The 22,449-nt window shown below is 38.4% G+C and overlaps 2 protein-coding genes across 8 annotated transcripts in view; both read right to left on the bottom strand.

Annotated features, from left to right (window-relative positions):
- The window catches only part of TMOD3 (tropomodulin 3), a 54,949-nt gene extending 47,916 nt beyond the window's left edge, over positions 1–7,033 (bottom strand). For 2 of the 6 annotated variants that reach the window (XM_039889039.1, XM_039889038.1), the window contains exons 1-2: positions 6,848–7,033; positions 6,211–6,315 (exon numbers count right to left, since the gene is read on the bottom strand). The gene's annotated coding sequence lies outside the window, so the exon portion shown is untranslated. Of the gene's footprint in view, positions 1–6,206; positions 6,316–6,847 lie in introns of all 6 variants that reach the window. The other 4 variants (XM_039889041.1, XM_039889040.1, XM_039889036.1 and 1 more) reach the window with 3 other exon arrangements.
- An 11,773-nt stretch (positions 7,034–18,806) lies between these two features.
- Positions 18,807–22,449, bottom strand: part of TMOD2 (tropomodulin 2) — a 41,818-nt gene continuing 38,175 nt past the window's right edge. For both annotated transcript variants that reach the window (XM_039889043.1, XM_039889042.1), the window contains exon 10: positions 18,807–22,032. In XM_039889043.1, coding sequence (XP_039744977.1) covers positions 21,998–22,032 — 35 coding nt within the window. In that variant the 3' untranslated portion in view covers positions 18,807–21,997. The remainder of the gene's footprint in view (positions 22,033–22,449) is intronic.

Raw genomic sequence — 22,449 nt, forward strand, 5'->3', positions numbered from 1 at the left:
CACATAAGACTAATACAATAATCCATTAAATGAATTAATACATATAAATCACTTGGAACAGTTGACAGAGCAAGTGTTCAATAAATGTTAGCTTATAAAGTCATTATTATTTTCAAAGTTCATTTTAAAGAAATACTTCATTAGTTCATGTTAGGTAAATGAGATAATACTATACTATGACCCATATAATACAATTAATTGCAGAGACTGGGTGAAGGCTAAACAAAGAGAATACAAAAAAGTGAGAGATAGATGTACACAAAACAGCAGAAGAGAGGTGCTAAGTCACCACTTTGCCCACACCTCTATCAACATTTATTTCACCATATTATAATCAGTTGTATAAATATCTTCTTCATAAGCTGTGAGGACTTTGAGGGCAGGCATTTATTTTTATATTGTCAGCCCAACATAGTGCCTGCAAGACAGTAGATACTAAATAAACGTATTTTAAAATAACGAGAGAGGATCAGCAAGGTTTGAGATCAATGAGGGGCAGACCTGGTTTTACCATATCTTAATTGGGCTGGGGGGTAGAGTCAGGACACCTATTATCACTCTTTGTTTAACTGATTATCAATTTTCTGCTCCTGTATTCTTTCTGAACTAGGACATAAATTTCAGAAATGTTCTAAAATATTTAACTTGCTCTAAAATTGGAAATCTTCCAAATGATAAAAGAAATTTTAGTAATTTAAGTATTAAAAATATTGCTCTGATTACCTTGTTATGCCCAAAAGTTAATCCTAATGGTCAAATGGTCAGTGTCATAACAAAAAACAGATCCAAGTAATAGGCACACCTACCTTTTAGCTGTTAATCTTTTAGACATAGTACAGATACAAAAAAGATAAGGCATGGTCACTTCCCTCTGACCACCGACATCAGAGTAAGCATGTTTGGGCATGAGCAACCTTAAGCCCCACTATCTGGGACCACCCTTATCTCAGGCCTGTGAAGTACACAGCCTAAGCAACCACATAACAATGCCCCTTCCTCACAGATGTTTGGTACAGGGGTTTCCCCAACCCAAGCAAGACAGATCAAATCCAATTCTCCAAGAATCTGGAAAGCTGTGAAACAACACCTCAGTTGAGAGATCACATATCATTCAATCTGGAGAGAGCAATACAGCAAGCCAAAGTCACAATTAAGCTAGAAGCTAAGGGGAAAGCAGAAGCCAAGAGAAAGCCAGTCTACAAAGGAGAGAGTGGACCTGGGCTGGGGCTAGGGTGAAGGAAGGAGGCACTTGCCTCAGGTGCAAGATTTAAGAAGGCACCAAATAACTCAGTAATCGAGATAATGCTGTGATGCACACTATTTTAAAAAATCTAAATTAATGTCCTAGAATGCAGCAGAGGCACAGAAAGAAACTGAAGAGTCCATGCAAGCCGCAGAAAAAGAAAGGACAGGGGTTTTCCAAGCACTTAACTCTGAGTTCTAGCTGTAGTTCATTTCAGGGAGCTCCGTCACCTTACAGTAACAACCCCTACAACTGCCAGCCCTGCCTCCACCCCTTCTTGCAGGCTAGCTTAAGTGGGTTTGTGTTCCCTAAGACCTAAGACCCTTGACTAATACACTCTATTTAGGAAAATGAGGCATGCACATAGTTTTTTTTTTTTAATCAAGGCGATATATAACTGACAAAAAGTTGTACTGCAGAGATCTCTGTGGGTGGTCAGGGAAGGATAGATAGAGGGGGAAGGAGAAGTATATACTAAGCAAACAGATCAAAGTACATGGTAAAAGTGGGGAGGGAGCCAAGGAAAGGAGAGGAAGAAAAGTAAAGGAGAAGGAGTGACCTCATACAGCCTATATTATAACCAAAGAAGTAAATATAGTTCTATGCTTTTCTGTGTCCAGCCCTCAGATAATACTGTTTATTACACCTGATATACAATACCCCTCTCCCCGCTCTTCTCATGTTCAAATCCTTTCACATCTTTCAGGGACCACTTCAAACATTTCTTTGAATAGGTGTCCCTGGTGTCCTACTCAAAAGGAGATATAGGCCAGAACTAAGATTGTGGCAGTGGAAAAAGCAAGGAAGAAAAGAGGATATGGCAGGAGGGAATGCTGAAGGACTGAGTGCAGTGACAAGCCCTATTCTCTGGTGGGGAGCAAACCATACCCAGAAATTCACTCGAGGTGTTATCCAATGTCATAGAGCAGGACGTGAGATGTTTTACAAGGAGTAATAATGGGGGCTCAAGAAATGTGGCAAAAGAGAGGCAAGTGCAGAGGGTGTACTGATGACTAACAGAAGGGCCAAGCTGCACCACAGGCCTTACAGAGGTGAAACTGTGCAAATCTATTCTGGCCTATTTCTGTGTATGGTTCTGTGATTTTCTCTAAGAAACTGTAAATCTTGAGGACAAACAGCAGGAAAACATGGTAGGAGGGATGTGGATAGAGGGACTGGGAGACTTTGACTTTCAAATAATCACATAATCAACATTTCCCAATTGAATCAAGATTCCTTACCCACTGCTGCATCCCCATTCCACCTCCACCCACCTGCCAAGCAGGTCTAGAACCCTAGTGGCCATATTAAAGAGAAAACAAAGGGGAAGGGGGGGACAAAAGGAAAAGAGCAAAGAGCAGTTATTTAAGAATATGAAATTGAATCCACCATGAACAAAAAATCTTGGGGTAAGGGCTGCCTGAATACATGCCTGACTTACATGTATACATTTGAGAGGCCTCCTCTCTTTTCACTAGTATGTATATTAAGGAAACATTACTTAACAACTCATTAAAATGATAATACCACACTCAGGAAACCAAAATATTTTGTTGGTTATATTTTTCCACGTGCAAATCCCCTACTTTATAACTGATTAATATCCTGCTCAAAGGGACTGCTATGCAATAGGCTATATACATATATATATATTTATGTATACACACATACACACACACACACACACACACAATCAGACAATTCCTCTATGAATTGTTTTAAACACCAGAATACACTTTGAATAAATTTAACTTGCCATTACACTCATCCCTCTCAGCCCTCATTTCCTCCTTTTACCATATTTTCATCCACTTTCTCATACACACTTTAAGAACTGTGTTCACTTGTACATACTTGCAGTGATATCAGTGCTTAGATATGCCCAGATATGAAACTCTTAAATTATAAAGGGTTATCTCTGTGCATCAGTTACCTTATTTCCTAAGTTTGTCTTGGTGTGTTTGTGTTCCCTCTTTAGTGAGTAGGTGTAGGTGTTTAGCATTTGTACCAGAGAGAGTAATATCTTTACAGGTCAAAAAGTGTGCACACCTGTGGAGGACCTTTGCCTATATTTCAGTAATTCTCAAAATGAACTGAGTATTAGGGCAAAAGAAGACAGTCACAAAAGACTACATATTGTATGGTTTCATTTATAGGAAATGTCCAAAATAGGCAAGTTAAAATCATAACAAGGTACCATTTTACATCTTCTAGTGTGGCTAAAATAAAAAAAGCTGACAATACTAAAAATTAGTGACATTAAAAATGTGGAGCAAATGGAACTCAGATATAACCACTTTGGAGAACGGGCAGTTTTTTAATAAAGTTAAACATACATCTACCCTATGACTCAGTAATTCCACTTCTAGGTATTTATCAAGAGAAATAAAAATATATACTCACAAGAGATGTGTAATAAAAGACTGTTCATAACAACCTTATTCATAATAGCCCAACTTGGAAATAACCCAAATATCCATCAAGAGGAAAAGAGATCATACAATAGGATATTATTGTAATAAAAAGAAACACTGATACATAAAACAACACATAGGAACCTCAAAAACATTGCTACTATAAATAACCTAATGAATTAACAGACATATATAAGTAGATAGATATAAGTATACATGTTTATGTTTAATTTTTCATAAATAGCAAATTGAGCTTGATTCTTCAGGATTTCAATATGTACCTAATGGACTGTGATAGGTCCAGTAGAATTTTGTTTTCTATACCATTTTCCTCTCAATATTATTTTATAGTTGTAATTTTAGAGGAGCTGAAATAAAACTAATAAGACATATAAATCAAATGTCAGCAAGGAAGGTGGATGACAGGAGGACAACAGTGCTTTTATCACTATGATAGCCTAGATAATAATGCTCTCCTCAACTACTTTAATTAAGTGAGAACTCACACATTTAAATTTATGGGGAACTGAAAAGCACGAAAATAGTCTGCCAGTTAATTTGATCTTTAAAAGCTGATAACACAGCCTAAATAACAATAGCAGTGTACATCAGACTGACACCTGAAAACCAACTGGGCCCTTATCTCCTACTGTTTTCCAGGATCCTCCTGTCTACCTCTTTCTTTTTCCCTTCTCTCTGTCATCTCTATCCAAGTATATTTTTACCCCCACTACCTCTTACCCTCCCTGAGATCTAAATGATTTTCATATACTGAGCTCACCCTGGGTTCCAAATAAAATATTCTATTGTAGATATGGCACATACACTCAAACAGTACAAAGAGTATATAGCCTGAGGGGACAGAGATGACCAGTGAGTGGAAAAAAGATGACTTCATTTGTTTCCCATCCCACAACTGTAAAAGATCTCTCCCTCTGAACTCCTACCATTTTTATTCACTCTCTACATATGGCTCTTTACAGTATTCTGCACTATAAGTAAGTCCACATGCCTAATCTCAAAGAGAGTAAATTCCCAGAAAAAAAATCATGTCTTAACGTCTGTATTCACCACCAGCCTAAGACAGTGTGCAGGATAGGGTAAAACACATGTTGAATTAGTGAATTACTGAATTAATGAGCACGAAAATAGTTGAGGTGGAAGAGGACGAGAGAGGAAAAAACACTGAGAGGATTCAGTAAAGAGAAAAGAGGAGGGTAGGAGAGAGAGGAGAAAAAAGAACAGAAAAAAACTTATCGTGAAAGCAATTATTTTTGTTAGAGTGAACAGAATTATTTTTTTAAATTGAGAGTGGAAAAAAGCCATTGCTGTCAATATCACAGCTATCACTACAGGTCTTTAAATTGTCATTGTGAACACCTTTAGAACATCTCCCAACCCTTGCTATTCAGCATGGTCTCTGGCAGTAACTACGGCATTTCCTGTCTGACATCCTAGGGCCCCATTTCAAACCTACAGATCCTGGATAATTTATGCATGTTAAAGTTTGAGAAGTACCTCCCCCTACACCATTCAAGTCCTTTCTCTTGTACAAGCGTGTTTTATTTACACGGACCAGTAGCTAAGACTTGGAAAAAATCTCTGATTAGAGTGAAACTGATCATTATAAAGGGATTTGACCTGTACACATTTAACCTTAGATGAAGTTAATTACTGAGCAATTTAGCCTGAAGGGTATATCACAGAACTTTGAAATTAGTCATAAAAATATGATGGAAGGAAACTGAGCAATAGGTCAGTAACATCCTCCAAAACTCATTTTTGTTCCTTCATGCCTAGCACAGAGCTTGGAATGACACATGTGGCCAATGTTTCCTGAATGAATAAAATAAATCAATTTTTTAAAATCAGAGATATTTAGGGCTGGAATAACCTTAGAGTCATCTGGTCCAACAACCTCATTTTAAGAGTATAGCCTGGGGCGGGGGGACAGAGATGAGCAAACTAGAAATCCTAAGAGGTTAAAAAGTAAGCAGATTGAAATAGAATATACCGAAATCTAACATTTTCATTCCCTTTTTGTTCCTTGCATAGGAATGTGTGAGAAAGGGGATTCTAAGTATGATAATAAAATGATTGAGGGCTCTTAAGAAGTGATAAGGTAAAAAAATGCCTAGGACTATAGGAAGAAGAAACCAGCAAAGATAAATGAGGCTGGACAAAACTATTTTTCTAAGCCTAATATTTTTTTGACAGGCCAATTAATTAATCAAGTTAATCTGCCGAAATTAACGCGAAGATTTCTCAGAAAAAGAAACATGACCTGAATGAAAATGTTACAAACCAAGGGAGAATTCACACAACTAATTTAAATCTCCACAGGCTTATTTCCTGTTCAAGTATGACCTCCTGGGCTAAGTTTTACTGCAGTGTTCATTACGACTTTTGGTTTTAAGAAGAGCCAAGGGCAAGTTGGAAATGCGATTCTTAACTAAACATAAGACCAATAAAAAAAAACAAAAAAAAAAACCCTGCGGCTGTTTCCCATTTGTTTATAATCAGAACTCAGGCTTGCAGAGGAAACATACCAACCTCCGTATGCAAAAATATAACGACCCAGTCACGTCCTCAACAGAAACCAATGCACGAGCTTCACAGCCAGATCCAGCTGTGCTGCACAGGAGCCAGGAATTTATTCTAAGATAGAACAGAGCAAAACGGCGAATGCAAGACAAGCTAGATTTCGATGGAAAAAAAAAAAAAAAGGGTGTGCCCTAAGGGTTCCCCACCCCCCCAACTTTCAACAAGCAGAAAGAAGCCGTTGAAGGAGTATTGGTGATAAAACCCTTTTAAGATGACTACGCCTGAGTGGAGTGGAAGGGGCGGGTAGAAAGAGCGAGCTCGCACTGCTGCGGCCGGCGCGGGCTGCGGCGGGAGGGGAAAGGGCCAGTCCCGAACTTGGGGAGGCCCAGCCCCCGAGTGATTCATCAACAACTCGGGGTTCGCGCGCCTCTACCGCGGGCGACGCCCAGCGCGCCCCACGGCACCTACCGGGCCCGTTCTCCCCAAGGCGGCCCCTAGCGTCCCCCCGCTCTCCTAAAGGGAGTCGTAGGGAAGGAGCCTGGGGCCAGCAGCTGGAAGGGTGCAGCCTCTCCCTCCCCAGCCACCATGGCCGGTGTTACTCTCTGCCCGCACACGGACTTCCTGGAAAGCACCGGGCTGGACTTACCTGACTGCTGCCCGCTGGGACCACCGACTCCTTCAGAGACCCGCGGGTACTGCCTGTCGCTCGGTTCCCAGCGCCCGCCGGTCCGCCTGTGTCTGCCTCCCAGGGAGTTGCGGATCCGCACGCCAACAGCTCCCCCAACTAAACCGCGCCGTCGGTGCGGCCGGTTTCCCTTCTCCACCCAAGCGCCTGCGCACTCCCAGGTCGCAGGGTATCCTGGGAGTTGTAGTTCGAGCACGGAGGGCAAAGCTCAGCATAGACCGTGGTCTTTACAACCTGCAAGAAGTTCGAAGACGCTACGGATACCAAGCCTTACTTCATCCTAGGACAACGCTTTCCATTTGTGGAAATATTTTACCTCGACCCTCTCTGTGAGCTATCAGCAGCAGCTAGAGGCTTTTTGGCATAGATTTTCTCTTTACTTTGACTTTTACTAAAGAGATCTATAAGGCAGGGTTTGTATTGTATGTTCCCTTGGTAGCTAATACGAAGACATGAATGACATCGAGTCCTTTAAACTTATCATGAAAAACTAATAGAAAGGAAAACAAGTAAAGGCTAAGACACAAGAGGGGCATGTATCAGGCAGATGTCGTCTCAAGGGCGCAGTGACCCTAGTGATTTCCTTAGGGCTGCAACCAGGGATGATGTCGCGGCAATAGTCATTATATTCACCCTCAGTTTCGGCCCCATCTCCTCCTCGCATTCCAGCTTCAAGCTCTACACTAGGTTGTGGAGCTGGGCTAAGGTGGGAGGGCGCTGCTCAAAGGAGGGCACTGGGACAGATGGGTAGTTTGGAGGGGAGGCCTAAGAGAGTGGGAATACCTCAGAGAGCAGTTCATGGCTGCCTTTTGTGCAGGTTGAGCTCTGAGGAGAGGGAACAGCGATGGCCTTCCATTCATTCATTTACTCACTCACTGGGAGTTTTTCTGAGGAGTAATGCTCAGTTTTGATAGACCTTCATTCAAAAATGCAGCCAGGAAGAGGACTGAAGTGCCACCGTAAGGTACATTCCAGCTACACTCAGTGTGGGAACCGACTGACTAATGGTTAAATCTCTCCCGGCATCTACTTCTTCCATTCAGAGCAGGGAGTATCCTAGGTAAACACCCTGGAATTTCATGCAACTGATCCCAGCAATGAAGATAACTGATGATTTGGAGTTTTTAAGAAAAATCATCCTAAATTGCAATATAATATCTCGTCCAATTCTCAAAATAACCCTACAAATAATATATTAGTATCTTCCGTTTCTACAAATGGAAAAACTAAGACTCAGAAAATTAATTTCCACAAGGTCACACAGTGATTGGAGATCCAGAAATAAAGTACAGATATCCTGACTCAAATACTAGTGTGCTTTCCACTGATGATCAGACTGATGTGTCTTCTCAACCTCATCAAATTCTTTAAAGTAAAATGATCTGTGACCATGTCCAAGGTATATGAAAAAAATTCTTTAATGCAGTCCAGGGACATGGTACTCTGACTGGATAAAATTAATATCTGGGTTAATTTCATAGTTCTATTTTTCATTATAAGTTCATATGCAGGTATTCTGGCTTCCCAAGTCTCCTGTAAATTCCTGCTACACCTCTGGGCCATCGCTCGGGGGAGTAACTGACAAAAAGTTCTTGAACAAGCAAAGCAGAGGACGATGGCCGTCCAGATCTGCAGAGGGACTTTCCTCTGCAATGTGGTTCCTTTTGCTATGCTTTTTAGGCAGAAATGGCTTTCAATTCAGTGCCTGACTGATTTAATCTATACACTTCCTCCCCGACCTTCCAATATGGGGTGTTAGGCATATATTAAAAGTATTTTTTTTAGTTATTCATATTGTTTTTCCTAACGGATGTCTGAATCTTATTTTAGTTCCTTTTTTTTTTTTCTGAAATAATGTGATTTGGTGCTGGATTTTCCCCTTTTTTCAGACAAATGTTATATTGTAATTATAAGGCTTACAAACATGAATCTCCTAAATCCATGTACATTCAGTATTACACACGGGCCCAGAGGTGGTAAGAATAACATCCTAGTACCTGATACAACTGTATAAAATAGAACCTTCCTCAGTGCTTTCACTCTTTCTACAGTCTATTCTATATCAGGAGCCAGGATGATCTTTTTAGAACAAATCAGATCAATTCACCCTCCTGCTCCAAACCACTTATGGCTTCCCATCACATTTCAAATAATATCCCAAGTTACCCCTACAAGACCATACATGACTATTTTATTTCTTAACGTACTCTCTCACTCTGCTCCAGTCACACTGGCCTTCCTGAGATTTCTCAATCCTACCAAGTATACTCCTGCCTCAATCCTGCCAAGTATATGGAGGAATGCTTTTCCTCCCAAATACTCATGGTTCGTGCCTTCATCTTGAATGATGGTTCCGCTCAAAGGCCTTCTATGAAAGGCCTTCTATGATCACCTTACCTTGGCTTTCTCCCTTTTTCTTACCTTTTGGGCTTTGCAGCACTTGTCACTACCTAATATCATCTGCTAGTGTAAGCTCAAAAAGGACTTTGTGTTGTTTCCCTCTTTACTCCTAGCATCTGCAAATAAATATTTGGAAATAAACGAATATTGAATTCATCCCTCCCCCTCTTGTTCTCACTTTGGGACACAGAACCAGAGGGTTTGCCAGTGACTTGATGCAGATATAAACACCAGCTGTGAGAAGGTTGGCTCCATAGGACAAGACCCAGTGAAACTCATCTTAAAATGGAGACAGAGCCTTCTTTTTAAAGGACTATACTTTGTGGGTTGCCATTTTTTAATTATAGTTAGAAAAACACAATTCTTGAAGAGGAAAAAAAAAGAGGGAAACCTGAATATTATATTTACACAAATAAGCGAAAAGGTAAATTTACTAAATGCCTGTGGTAGATTGGAATATTGTTCCAAATATTTGCTCTCCTCTAGATTAAAAGACAGCTCTTCCCACTGCCATGTGACTTGCAGTGCCTCCCCATAGATATTTTTCAGGCTTGGTTGTAATCTGGTAATGGGTTTTTCCTTTTTCCTTCACACAAATGTCATATTGTCAAATCACAAATGTCAAATCACAAATCTTAGAAACATGAAAAGGCAGCCAATGAAATGTGAGTGGAAGTGACAATATGACAGTTCTGAGTGAAAGCTTTCAAGAGTCATTGTTATTTCCCTCTTATGAGCTTACTCTCTCCCTCCAAGAGAATGGCATGTCCCAAATAGAGGATGGTCCTTCTGCCTGGGTCCCAGAATGAGAAGTCACATGGATCAGACCCTCAGCCAAACACAGGTGCTGACATGTAATGTGAGCAGGAAGTCAACCGAGATTTAGGTTTGTTTTGGCTATAGACTGACCTAGCAAAAGCTGACTACTGCGATGTCTATTCAGTGAAAGGTGATCCTCTGAAATAGAAGTAGTATGGCACCCCTCCCCCACCATACAGTTAATCTCACTTCAAGTAATGGAAAACAGTTTAAATTCAACATACTAAAGAGGATAAATATGAGGCTGTTAGGTAAAATATTTGAATAAGGGGCTGAGTACAGTTCCTGTTAGTTTTCAGGGCTGGGTTAGAATGAAAGTGATTGATAAAATGACACTGGAACTCTACTTAATGTACTACAAGCCCTAATTATTGTTACCTTTAAATTTCCAGGCAGAGGAACTCATAAAGATGTCACACTGAATCATCATATACAAATTAATGCCAGCAGCAGTTTTCTTATTATAAAATGGTTTTTTTAGGAAATTATTTCCTTTCTATATTTAAGTATTTTTTAAAATGTATTTTATAGGGTTGCTGAGAAAACTTAAGTTAAAGACATAAATTTGAAATTCGAAGGTAAGGGATTTCATTCTGGGAGCTTGGAGTTGGTTAAAGCAGTGGGAGGTAGGAATCAGAGAAGATAAACACCATGGCTAGGGCATATCATTTTATAGAAAGGATTCAAGCAAACTCTTTGGCTTGAAATGTCCTTCCCTATCACCCCATCTCTGCCTGTTAGAAGCCTCATGTTTCATTGTCCATCTCAAATGCCTTTTTCTCACTCAAACATCCCTAATGCCATCAGCTGGAATTAATTTTGCTATGCCTCATATTTTCATACCTCATTATGCCTCCACTGGAGGTACAGTGAATACACATTTCAGCCAAATGCCAAAGGGCTGAAAATTTAAATTTTCACTGAAGTCAAGGTTGCTGAAAAATATCACTTTCAGATAGTAAACTTCTAGGATACACAAAAAACCCTAAAGTTTTATGCCAACATTTAAATTATTTTAATATTCTTATTTAAAACATTAGTGCTAAAATTATAAAGTTTAACATATTAACGATATATACAAATATAGAAACAAAATTTTCCAGCACTATCAGCTGTTAGAGTTTCCTACAGTGACTATTGAGAGTGAAATTTCAGCTGAGGTGAGCAGATGAACAAGATCCATGTCTTAAATGGAATTAAATAAGAATTAAATTCTGGTTTTAACTTATAAATGCTAGGTACACTAAACATTTCTACAAAGAGCAGAGTTATGATGAAATCTCTATGTATCCTTCCTTGTATTATTTAAATTTTTATAAATATGTATTGACTAAAAAGTTCTCCCTAAGTTATCTAGCTAATACAGTCTTTATATTTGTAGTAACTGTCAACCTATTTCCCTATTTAGCTGCTTGAAAGTTCTTAATCACTTTTAATTATTTGAGTTGACTTTTTATTTTGAATTGATTTTGCACATAAAATAAACCTTTAACAACCAGTATCTACTATAGCATTTTACTTATCCAATAACTAATATACATTTATACTTTGATAGAATTTCAACAAATAAATCAGAGATTTTTCACTCAGGTTACATTTAAATGCCTGACCATATCTGAAAATGAATATTCGTATTATAATAACAAGACTAAATTATATCTTTCTTTCTTATCAGTGATACTGTTGACTGATATAAGAATAACCTTTATACCCACATAAATATCAACCATGCCAAAGTTCAAAGATGATGGAAATAATATTGAAGTAGGCATTCTAAAAGATTAAGGCACAAAGCCGAGGCCAAACACCAGATTTTTGACCGGATATCAAGACTCTTTGTCTGATGTCACTTAAGATAGTTAGCTTTTAGGCAGGGACATTCTACTTCTTATTCATAGTTAAGCTTTCAGACAACACCAAAATCTTTATCCACATGGTTGGCAGTTTTGTCATATTTTTCCCATTCTATCTTTTGTAGTTGATTTTTTGGATTAGATGTAGTCACCTGTATTGTTACTTCTATTATATTTTTATCTGAGTAGATCCAGGCTTACATTTTGGCCTGTCCATATATATATATATATATGTGTGTATATATATATATATATACACACATATATATATATACACACACACACACACACACACACATACATACATATATATATGTGTATATATGTGTGTGTGTGTGTGTATATATATATATATTTTTTCCCCCATCTTTAATTCCCTCCCCACCCATATCCACCCCTGACCTATGGATGTTGCCGTCTCCCCTTAAGAACTGGATCTCTGAAGGTAGGGCATCTCCTCCTACGCACTCACGGCACACACCTGGGGCCTGGCGCACCTGAGGTATGGTCCATGGTTCCACCTGGGGTGCAAACCCAGGACCTTCTGTGTGTAAAGCAGATGTGCTAACCACTACACTATGGAGCCACCCCCTGTCCAGATATTTTTGAACCTGTCAGAGTATTCCTTGTTCCACTCAGTGCTCATTAGCTAGAAACTTAGTTGGTATTTTATCAGTATCACATCCAAATTATTGGTAAACTGTTGACTGAGATACTTCATGGAAAGAGACTTATGGTGGCTAAGCTCTCCTAGTTAAAATTTTTCCCTGCATCAGCATTTACTTATGATCAAGAGTCAGAAAAGATTTTAACCAGTTTTTTAACTAGTGAGCCACACCGTTATGCAGTCCACATTTCCCAAGGATGTTGTGAGAATTTGTCAAATGTCTTGCTAAAATCCAAATACAGTGGGTTCTTTGAACCAAACTCTCATTTCCTATCGTTTATCATAAGCAAATCTGTGCTGCCTCCTAGAGATCACTATTTCACTTCTAAGTGTTTATAAATCACTAAAGTGGGTAATATGCTTTTCTAAAATTTTGCTCATGGTTGATCAGTTCAGTGATCTAGAATTTGGAAAATCTCCTCCATCCACACACCTTTTGAATCATGTACCTGCCTGATTTTCCTATATCACCTCCCTTGGGTTTGTTGGGCTCAAAGCATTGCTCAATCTCATTCAAGCACAAATATGTCTAGTCCCTGTTGAGGTCCTGTGACATGTGAGACACTTGCTAGAGGCTGTGAGCATCTGGTCATGTTTCCTGAGTGGTGGGTCAGTGAAATGGGTTGGTAGCTGGGGCAGAGAGGGTGTGGGGTACCACTTCGTATAGCATAGAGAAAGGCTGAATGATCAAACTGAGAGGGGGTTGTCCATAGCAGAGTCAAGTCTAACACACAACAGACACAAGCCAGGCTGCCAAATCCAAAGGAGGGTACCCAGAAAGCATAACAAATACAAACACGTTGAGATATCAGGGAAGCCATGAGAAGCAGAGCTGAATGAGAGGGAGTAACTCCTGAGTCAGCTCTTTCTTGTTTCTATTCGCCTCTTGGAGTGACAGGGGAGGGCCTGTCTGCCAGAAGGGAACGAACAGGTGAAACAAAAAATGAGTAATATTCAGTCCTACTTAAATTCCCGACATTGTCAGCATAAAATGGAGAACTTTGTTGGCATTAAAATACATGATGTTTATTTAGGTTAGAATTTAGGATAGTAATACCTAAGTGCCTTCTATGTGTCAGGCACTTTTCTAAGTGCTTTACACATTAATCCTCATAATAGTACCACTCTGAAGTATGATTATGATTTCTATTTTACAGATGATGAAATCGGGGCTAGGTAATTTACAGAAATTCATACAATAGGAGATTTGAACTAGGCAAGAATGACACTAAAGGGCACGCTTGTAACTCCTATTCATTACTGCCCCATAGACTGAAAAAGCAAATCTTTTTAACACAGTAATTACTGTACTTCCTTGTCCATGAGGTGTGAAACAGGAAATACAGAAATTACAATAGGCCTTATATGCTTCTTTTTGGACTTCATCATCAGTCTTAGTGACAAAGAATTAGTCAGAGTTCAGTAGAAGGGCAGGAAGAATAGGTTTTGTTTTCCAGGGCAAAATTTTACAATATAACTTTATGATTTTTACTGTCCCATATTATATATCCCAGCATATCTTTTAAAAAAGCAAATCCTAAATTAATATAAAAAATTCAAGGTAAAACATTTATCTGGGTTATCTGTATTCTTACTACCATTCATTCTAATAAGTTTTAACTGTTTAGCTGAATGTGTGCATTTTTATTTTAATAAGTTCTTATTTCTTCCTCTGGCTACTTTGGGTGGTCTGTCTACTTTTTATCTTCTTAATAAGGGTACATTATAGGAAAACATGGTGCCAACCACTTATTTTAAAGAGACAATGTGTCTAAAAATTAGGCAGATTAAATCAGTCTTTACTTTCATTTTAAAAGTTTATTCATTCCTAATGTTCTGTATACATTTTCACTTGGAAATGTGATTCCATACAGAAATGAATAGATTATATCTTTCAAAACAAAAAGATCTTGATTAATTAAAACAGTATACATTTACCTTAGCATTAAGTCCGGCTGGCTAATCACAAAGGGTCAAACATTGCAACTACTTGTGCGACTGGGATCAGGGTAAAAGAACTTCACGCTTTATACATTTTGCTTTATCACACTTTAATTCCCACACGATCTTCAATTTCACATTTAAAAGGCAAATTAGTCTTTCATTTTCTAATGAACATAATAAATGTCTACCTTTGATTGAAAAGTTTCAAAATTAAAAAATGAAACAATGTGGATTTTTCAATAACCACTTAGCCAAATAAATGTTGCCAATATAAGTTTAAACAGTTTACAAAGTATTATTTCTTTTGTTCTCTTCAAAACAATACAGATATACATAAGGTCACACATTACAGGCACCTAAACTGGTAAAATATTACAGATTGGTGGCATGCAAGTATTTTACATTTTTAAATGCAATGAAAAATGGTTATTTGTTTCCCTTGGATAGATGAAACAGTTAAGATAAAGGTTTAATTAAAATATAAATATTATTCCATGAATATAGTGAGTTGTAATTTTTTTTTTTTTTTTGAAAAAACCCAAATGGCAAAGATAAAATTTTAGGTCAGAACAATTTCTTTCTTAACTAAAGACTGTCACTGGCAATGATTGGTAGTAAAATAACATTTCCTCTAATAGCACATTTTCTATCCATCTCATTTCATCATATGGCCAATTCCTATCTATCCACATTTAGATTATCCATGGGAAATTTTTAATCCTGGGCCAAGTTCTCTCAATTACATAGTGTAGTTCTGATTGGCTTCTCTGTTATCCAGTCAATCATGTGCTCAGAACCACACACACACACCACACACACACACACATACACACACACGACACACACACACCACAATAATACACACACACAATACACAAAATTTAAATAAAAGTCTATGAAAAACATGCTGTGTTTACTGTGCTCAGTTTCCTTCTTTGCATTTCCCCTTTTCCTCCACCAATTTTGAGGGGAAGATATTATATATTTTAAATTGCCTTTCAGAAAAGGCTCTTCTTCCAGAACTATTCTGAAGACAGTAGAAACTGCTGGAGAGGAACAGAACTGTGGACTGTTCAGACCTCTTCCTCTGAACAAAGCCTTCTGAAGAGAGATGGAACTGCAATGGAGGCATTACTCATCCATGTTCAGAGGCAATGGAAACATTTTAGAATCACAGGAGCTGGAAGGGGCCTTAGAGAGCATCTAATCCAATCACTTCATTTTACAGATAAAATGAAGACAAGATAGATGAAAAGACTTGCCCGAATTCACACAGCTGACATCCAATTCAGCACAATTTTTTAAAAATATCACATGGTGACAAATGGAGCACGATTCTTGTGGGGCTGGAGGACAATTCAAGCAACATTTTTGAAGCACCTATTTTGCACAAGGCACCTTACCAGATGTTACTGAAGGTACAAAGATCGATGAGACAGTGCTTATGAAAGTCCTGTGAGGTCATGTTTCAATATCTTTCTTGGCAGAAAATAACACAGACCAGGGCTAAGGTTGCTGGTGATAATTAGGTAGCTGCTGCCCAGGAGAGCTGATCTCACAAGTGACACTCTTCCTTTCACTATCAGAGCTCGAGCCTGTTATAGCTGTTGGAGCCATAAAGACAGTTTTCTCTCCTAGGCCTTCATTCACGCCTCAAGTCATAGTCTCACCCTGAGTGGTGACAGAGCTGACAGAAGGGCAGCAGTGCCCCAAATCCTCCCTTCAATTCTTAATCACTGTTTGCTTCCCCTTTATGTCCAGCATTAGGCTCTCTGCAAGAGTCCTGACCATGTCCCAAGGAATGTCAGAGTGACCCAGAGAAACACCCTACCACACACATCACTGGTATATAACACCCACTGCTCCCATCAACCACCTCTCCTGCCTCTATGTAGAAAGTAAAGTGATACCAGTCCCCTACATCACACTCACGCTTCAATTCCCCATACTCAAAAAAATGTCAAGATGTAATTGTTAGTCAGAAGAAGGGAAAACAGATTCAAGAGGCAGTGGAAAACATTAGTGACTAGATATAAAAATGATCTCCTACTTTTGTATAGCCCTTTCAAGTGTAGTATTTTCATCCCGTTATCTGATTCTGTTCTCACCACAACTCTGTGAGGTAGTTAGTGAAGATATTATTCCCATTATAATATAGCTGAAAAACCTTAGGCTTGAGAGACTAAGTGGCCTGCCCCAGAGTCACCCAGCTAAGGAAGTTGGAGCCAAGTGTCCAGGTTTCTTGACTCTGAATCCAGTGCTCTTCCCCCTATATATGTCTATAATTGGCAGGCAATTGAATGAATTGCCCATGATCATACACCTGCTAAGTGTTGGTGATGGGATTAGGAGTCAGTCTCCAAATCTGTTAGTATGGTGCCCTTCCACCATACCATTTAGCAGAGCCAATGTGCTCAGAATGACTACCGTGGAAGATATCAGAGAAAAGTCTAGTGTCACTCACCCTCCTCCAAGTCAATGATGCATTACAAAACTGGGATAACCTCTGGTACATGCACAGCCTTCCTAGAACAGTACCTTGGACCTCCTCCTCCATCTATCTACCGAATGTTCAATCATTGCTCTTATGGGCAGATGGGAAAGAGGTAAGCTCAGCAGAGCTTACGTCTGCCCTTAAGTAAATTAAAACCTTTAATTTCTATCTTCCTTCCCCACCTCACTCAGCCTCTTCACTTTACTAAACTCCTGAACCACAAAATGAAATCCAATCTGATTTAGAGTTGGCAGCAAAAAAACAGCGAATCCATCCTGAGTTCTACGTACTTTTCTCTCTCTAGCTTGTTACCGGAAGGCCTGGCCATGTGATTTCCATCCAGAGTTTTCAGCCCGAAGCTTCCAATCATTTCCACACCTTTCCTTCGCAGGTGTTTCAATCCTTTAGCTTTGAGGATAGCATGGTGAGGGGTGGGAGTTTTGAAATAAGGAGCAAAAAGAAAAAACTGCTCCTGGAAGGCAAAGCTTAAACATTTCATCCCAGTTCTTGGCTCATTGAAATGAAAGTAGCTATTACCATTATTATTAATGTGAGAGTAAAGAGGCTTCAGGATCATGTCTAAAAACCCAATTCCAGGAAAAAATTCCACTGCATACAGATGACATGCCACAGAACCCAGTATTCACAACTTACTGCCCCTACCTATCTTTGCTGATGCTTGCACTAAAGATGGTATCCGTTTTGCAAAAAGGCACTCTACCCTCCAAATCCAGAAACACGTACCAAATGATATCAATCTAGAGTTGTTTTACTTCCTCTGTCTTCTTCAGTGTCTAGGAGAGAGCTAATTACAGCACATCCATGAAAAAAGGAGCTATCTACCAACTCCTTTGTAAATTTAAAGGGCTATCTTACACTTAAAGCATGCTGATGCTTAATGCCGGTTTCAGGTTTGAGCGTCTGAAACATTCTCATGGCAGTTATTCAGAGCACACTGGTTTCTCTGATGCTGGTGCCCTGCCAGGGGCAACAATTCTGTCTGGAAGAGAAGCTGTTGTTGTTCCTATCTGGTGTGCCAGGCTTCCCTTAGGGAAATTGTTTTGAAGAGTATAGGCATTGGGATGATTTCCGAGTTTTGCAATGAAGATGGGCTTTTATTGTACAATGAACTACATGCTCTAAGATGGGTGAGCTCCATGTGCCTCCAGGTTAGTGATTCTCTACCTAACCCAGGCCCAAAGCAACTCTGAGAGGGATAAGGGAAAAGTGACTGGGAGAAGCATCTCCCTTCAATTAGTTGTCCAGCTTTAGCCAAATAGCTTTTTGTAGTATTTGGTAATCTTTATATACAAAATATTTATATACAGTATACACCACACAGATGGAAAGAAGGGGCTGAATCATGAAAGAGCTTCTCCTTATGCACTTTAGGCATATGGAGAGATCTGGTACTAAAACAATGAAATGATTTCTAGGCTTTTAATATTTATTCTCTAGGGTTATTGTCCATACATACTGTGAAATTTGATGATTGGTGACCTAAACTGCAAATTCCAGGGAGTGATTTCACGTTAAGCTAGGCCTGCAGCAACTCTAAAAAGGATAAGGGACGTGGGCCTGAGGAGAAAGCATCTCCTTCCAATCAGTTGTCCAAATGTAGCCAAATATCTACTTAGATATTTAGATATTTGGTGATACACACACACACACACACACACACACACACACACACACACACACACAGACACGTACACACAATTTATTTACATTAGGCTGCACCAAGACGAAAGGAAAGGATTTAATCATATTGATGAGGATGCAACAGCTCCCATTACAATACACTTCTGTAAGGTGGGGAGATTGGTGCTGGACTAACTGATTGCCAGACTTTCAAAATTTCTCACTTAAAAGTCATCTTCCATACATGCTTTCAAATGAGCCTCCAAGTCCAGGAGAGCGATTTTACACTTAACATGGGCCTGTACAAATCTGAAAGGGGAAGAAGTGGTCTGGACAATCAGCTGTCCGGATGTTGCCAAAGATCTCAATATAATATGTGGCAAAATGAATACATATAAAAATATTTTATATATATTATGCCCCACCATGATGGATGGTAAGGGATTAATTATGCTCATGATCATGAAAGAGCTTCTACTTACACACTTTGGGCATATAGGGAGATGAAGTCCTAGGCTAGTTAAATGATAAAATGTAAGTTTATCTTCCAATAGTTATCTTTAATGTGTGAATACTCATGGAAATGTCACCTTTCAAGCTATTTTTAAAACACAGGTAATAATGAGATAAACTAATTGGCAATAAATATTTGATTTCATAGACTCTATTACATGTGACCCAACTATTGTACAAGCTGAAACAGTGCTCAATTTTGATAATATCCCATTATCTTGCTTTAATACTATCAAGAACTATAACACAGTCATCATCAAATTCTGATTTTTTTTTCTTGCTTTCTGTCAGGTTATGTCAGAAACTGCTTTAGCTCCCAGTCTACAGCACACTGAGGCTGCAGTGTACACTCTATAGGACCCAAGATTTCTTAGGGGGGTAGGTAAGAAAGAGAGTAAATGAGAAAAGAAAGGAAAAAGCTGAGGGGCATGCCAGGGATTCCACACAAGTATATCCAACAAATCTAAAGTGATAGGAGAGAGACATGGAAGAGAAATTCCTTCCCTTTGGCAACATGGTAACAAAGCATACCTATACAGAAAAACAAATGTTTCATTTTACTCAGTAATATGCTGATGAATGGTTATCAACGAGCAATTTAGGAGGAAAAATAGCCCTGATATGTAACACTTACTAATTTCCATTGTATAAATACTTCCACCATGGCCAATTTCAAACCACCACCAAGAAGTACCAAACTTCTGAGTTAGGGAGAACTACTGAGTTGGGAAGAGATGTAAATAGCATACCATTATATCGTATGTCTGCTATACAGACACAGTAGATGCAAATAGTCTGAAGAGAATAGAAAATAGCAAAATGTATTTTTGAGTACTACTTTTGTTTTTAATATAACTTATTTAATTGTAAGCACATGGCATTTAATTTTTAATAATGGCTGTGTTTAACAACCCGTTTGCATAATTCTTGAAAATTTAATCATCAGTAAGCCCGTATTAGTCAGCTCCAACATACCATACCTAAGAGGGTAAGAGAGAAGGAAAAATCAGAATGAAAACCACCAAATACTATTTACCATTTTTTTTGTATAGATAGGGAGATGTAGAAAAAACTAAAGGATCTTTAGGGTTTTCAAAATGTCAACATGTTCTGTTCATTATCCCCACAAAAAATCTAAAATATTCTTAAGAAAATGAGATGTTTCAAAGGATTTTAGAAATACAGATGTGAGTACTTATGAAGGTAAATGTCCAATTTTATAAAGGCTATCTATCCTAAACAGTTTCAATGTGCTTTACAAGCTAACTAGAATAATATATGAATTATTTTACCATTAACTTGTTTTACTGCTATCAAGCAAAACTCAGGAACACTCAATTACTAAACAAATTCTGGATTGGGCCCACCTTCTGCAAGAGTCAGCAATCTCTTTAGCTCCAGATGTTATCAGCACAAGGGATGTCACCTTTACAATGCTCAGAATTAGAGAGAAAAGAAAAAAAGAGAATGAATTGGAAGGAAGGGAGGCTCCGGAGAAGGGAGTAAGAGATGGAGATATAAAGCTACCTGTCAGAGTGCCAATTATCGCCTTGGGCACTAACAGTTATCAAAGACGTGAGCTTGAGCCAAAGGCTGCAGTCAGCAGTCACTTGTTTCTTTATTTTAGCATTGCACGGTTGTACTGCTAAATTAAGATTGATGCATAGTACCATGTAATCATCTCAGTACTTTCACATGTCTAGTTCTGGAGAAGACAAACATCTGGATAAGTGATAATTCACATTTTTTCCTGATGTTTGCAAATGTCTGGATGGATCATGCCATGTAGACAAAAATCTGTATAATTAACTTCAATGTTCACATTTCATTCTGTGATCTTGTTATACTAAAGATAAAGCAATAAATGGTTCTAAAATTTGCCAAAATAATGCAATCGTGTTTATCAGACAGTCTTGACTAAGGTGCAATTATTGTTTTACTTAGGAGTGTACTGTTTTAAAAGCTTCTCTCTTACTAAAATTTAAAAATTTCCCATTGTGCCTAGTAAACTTTAAAACAGCTTTGTAAAAAGTTATCCATCAGAGTCATGTTAAAGATTAAATCTATGTTGAATAATAAGTAAAGGTTGGTGTGCTAATTCATTTTATTACTTCTAAGTCTGGCTTGAAGCTATTTTTGTGGGTTAATAAACACTTTATACTTATTTGCTAGGACTGTGTTAAAGTATCATATAATGTCTTGCTTTTATGAAGATGATACCACTGATTGCTGATCAGTAAGGCATATGCACTTAGTGATATTTCCAGAACTAAGAATTTGTTCTAAGTTGGTCACATTTTCTTACCCAGTGAAAGATTGGCAACACTAACTTCTTATGTGGTCAGTAGAACACTTCTGATGTATTTAGCCTAACTCAAAGCTGTGCATGTAAACAGAGATAGGCCTCTAACATAATCATAGTTACAAACACACTTAAATACTCAATTCCTTTCAGTGTTTAAAAAACAAATTCACGTAAGAAAGCAAGAAAAATCCAATATGGAAGCAGTTAAATCATTTTTGATTGTTGTCACCCACTAACATTTGCGTAAGTCTACTAATGCAAGTTACCAGATGTGCCCATGAGCAAATAAAACAACTGTATATATTAAAAAATCCAAGATAAATAAGTAGTGCTAAAAAAGGATAACAAATTATTAGTCATGTGGCTAACTGAAATGAACGACCTTTGATAAAATGGTCCCGATGAGGAAGGAGGAAAGTTTTCATTTGTTTTTAAATGGCTGCCATGGTGAAACTTCGTCTCTTGTTGTAGAAATTTACCTTCGGTCTGCTTCAACTCGCTTTTTACGAACTAGGTAAGAAAGAAGGAAAGGTTAAAAAGACAAAGAGAAGGAATATTCCTTAAATTTCAGATAACATTAATCACACCGAATAGCAATCCCACACACTTGAGGATACAATTATCTTAAATTTCAACATTGAATTACCCATGGCAATAAGTGGAAATGAGAATAATCCAGTGTCTTGTGGGATTCACATTTAAATAAAGCTATGCCTGACAGCTGAGAATTTGTTAGAACTTTCCCATCTATGGAGTAAAAGGTCCAGAATAGATCCGCAAAATAGTGAACTTCTAAATATTTTCTTGGTCACCTATCCTCAGCACATCTTTTCAGTTTGTGCAACTCAATCACCAACCAGCTTTAACTAACACCCCAGGATGACATTCGCAATCTATTAATTTTGATTATGGCTTGAAGACCAGGAG

The sequence above is a fragment of the Pteropus medius genome, unplaced genomic scaffold (assembly GCF_902729225.1).
Source record: "Pteropus medius unplaced genomic scaffold, Ma_sr-lr_union100, whole genome shotgun sequence".
Taxonomy (NCBI): domain Eukaryota; kingdom Metazoa; phylum Chordata; class Mammalia; order Chiroptera; family Pteropodidae; genus Pteropus; species Pteropus medius.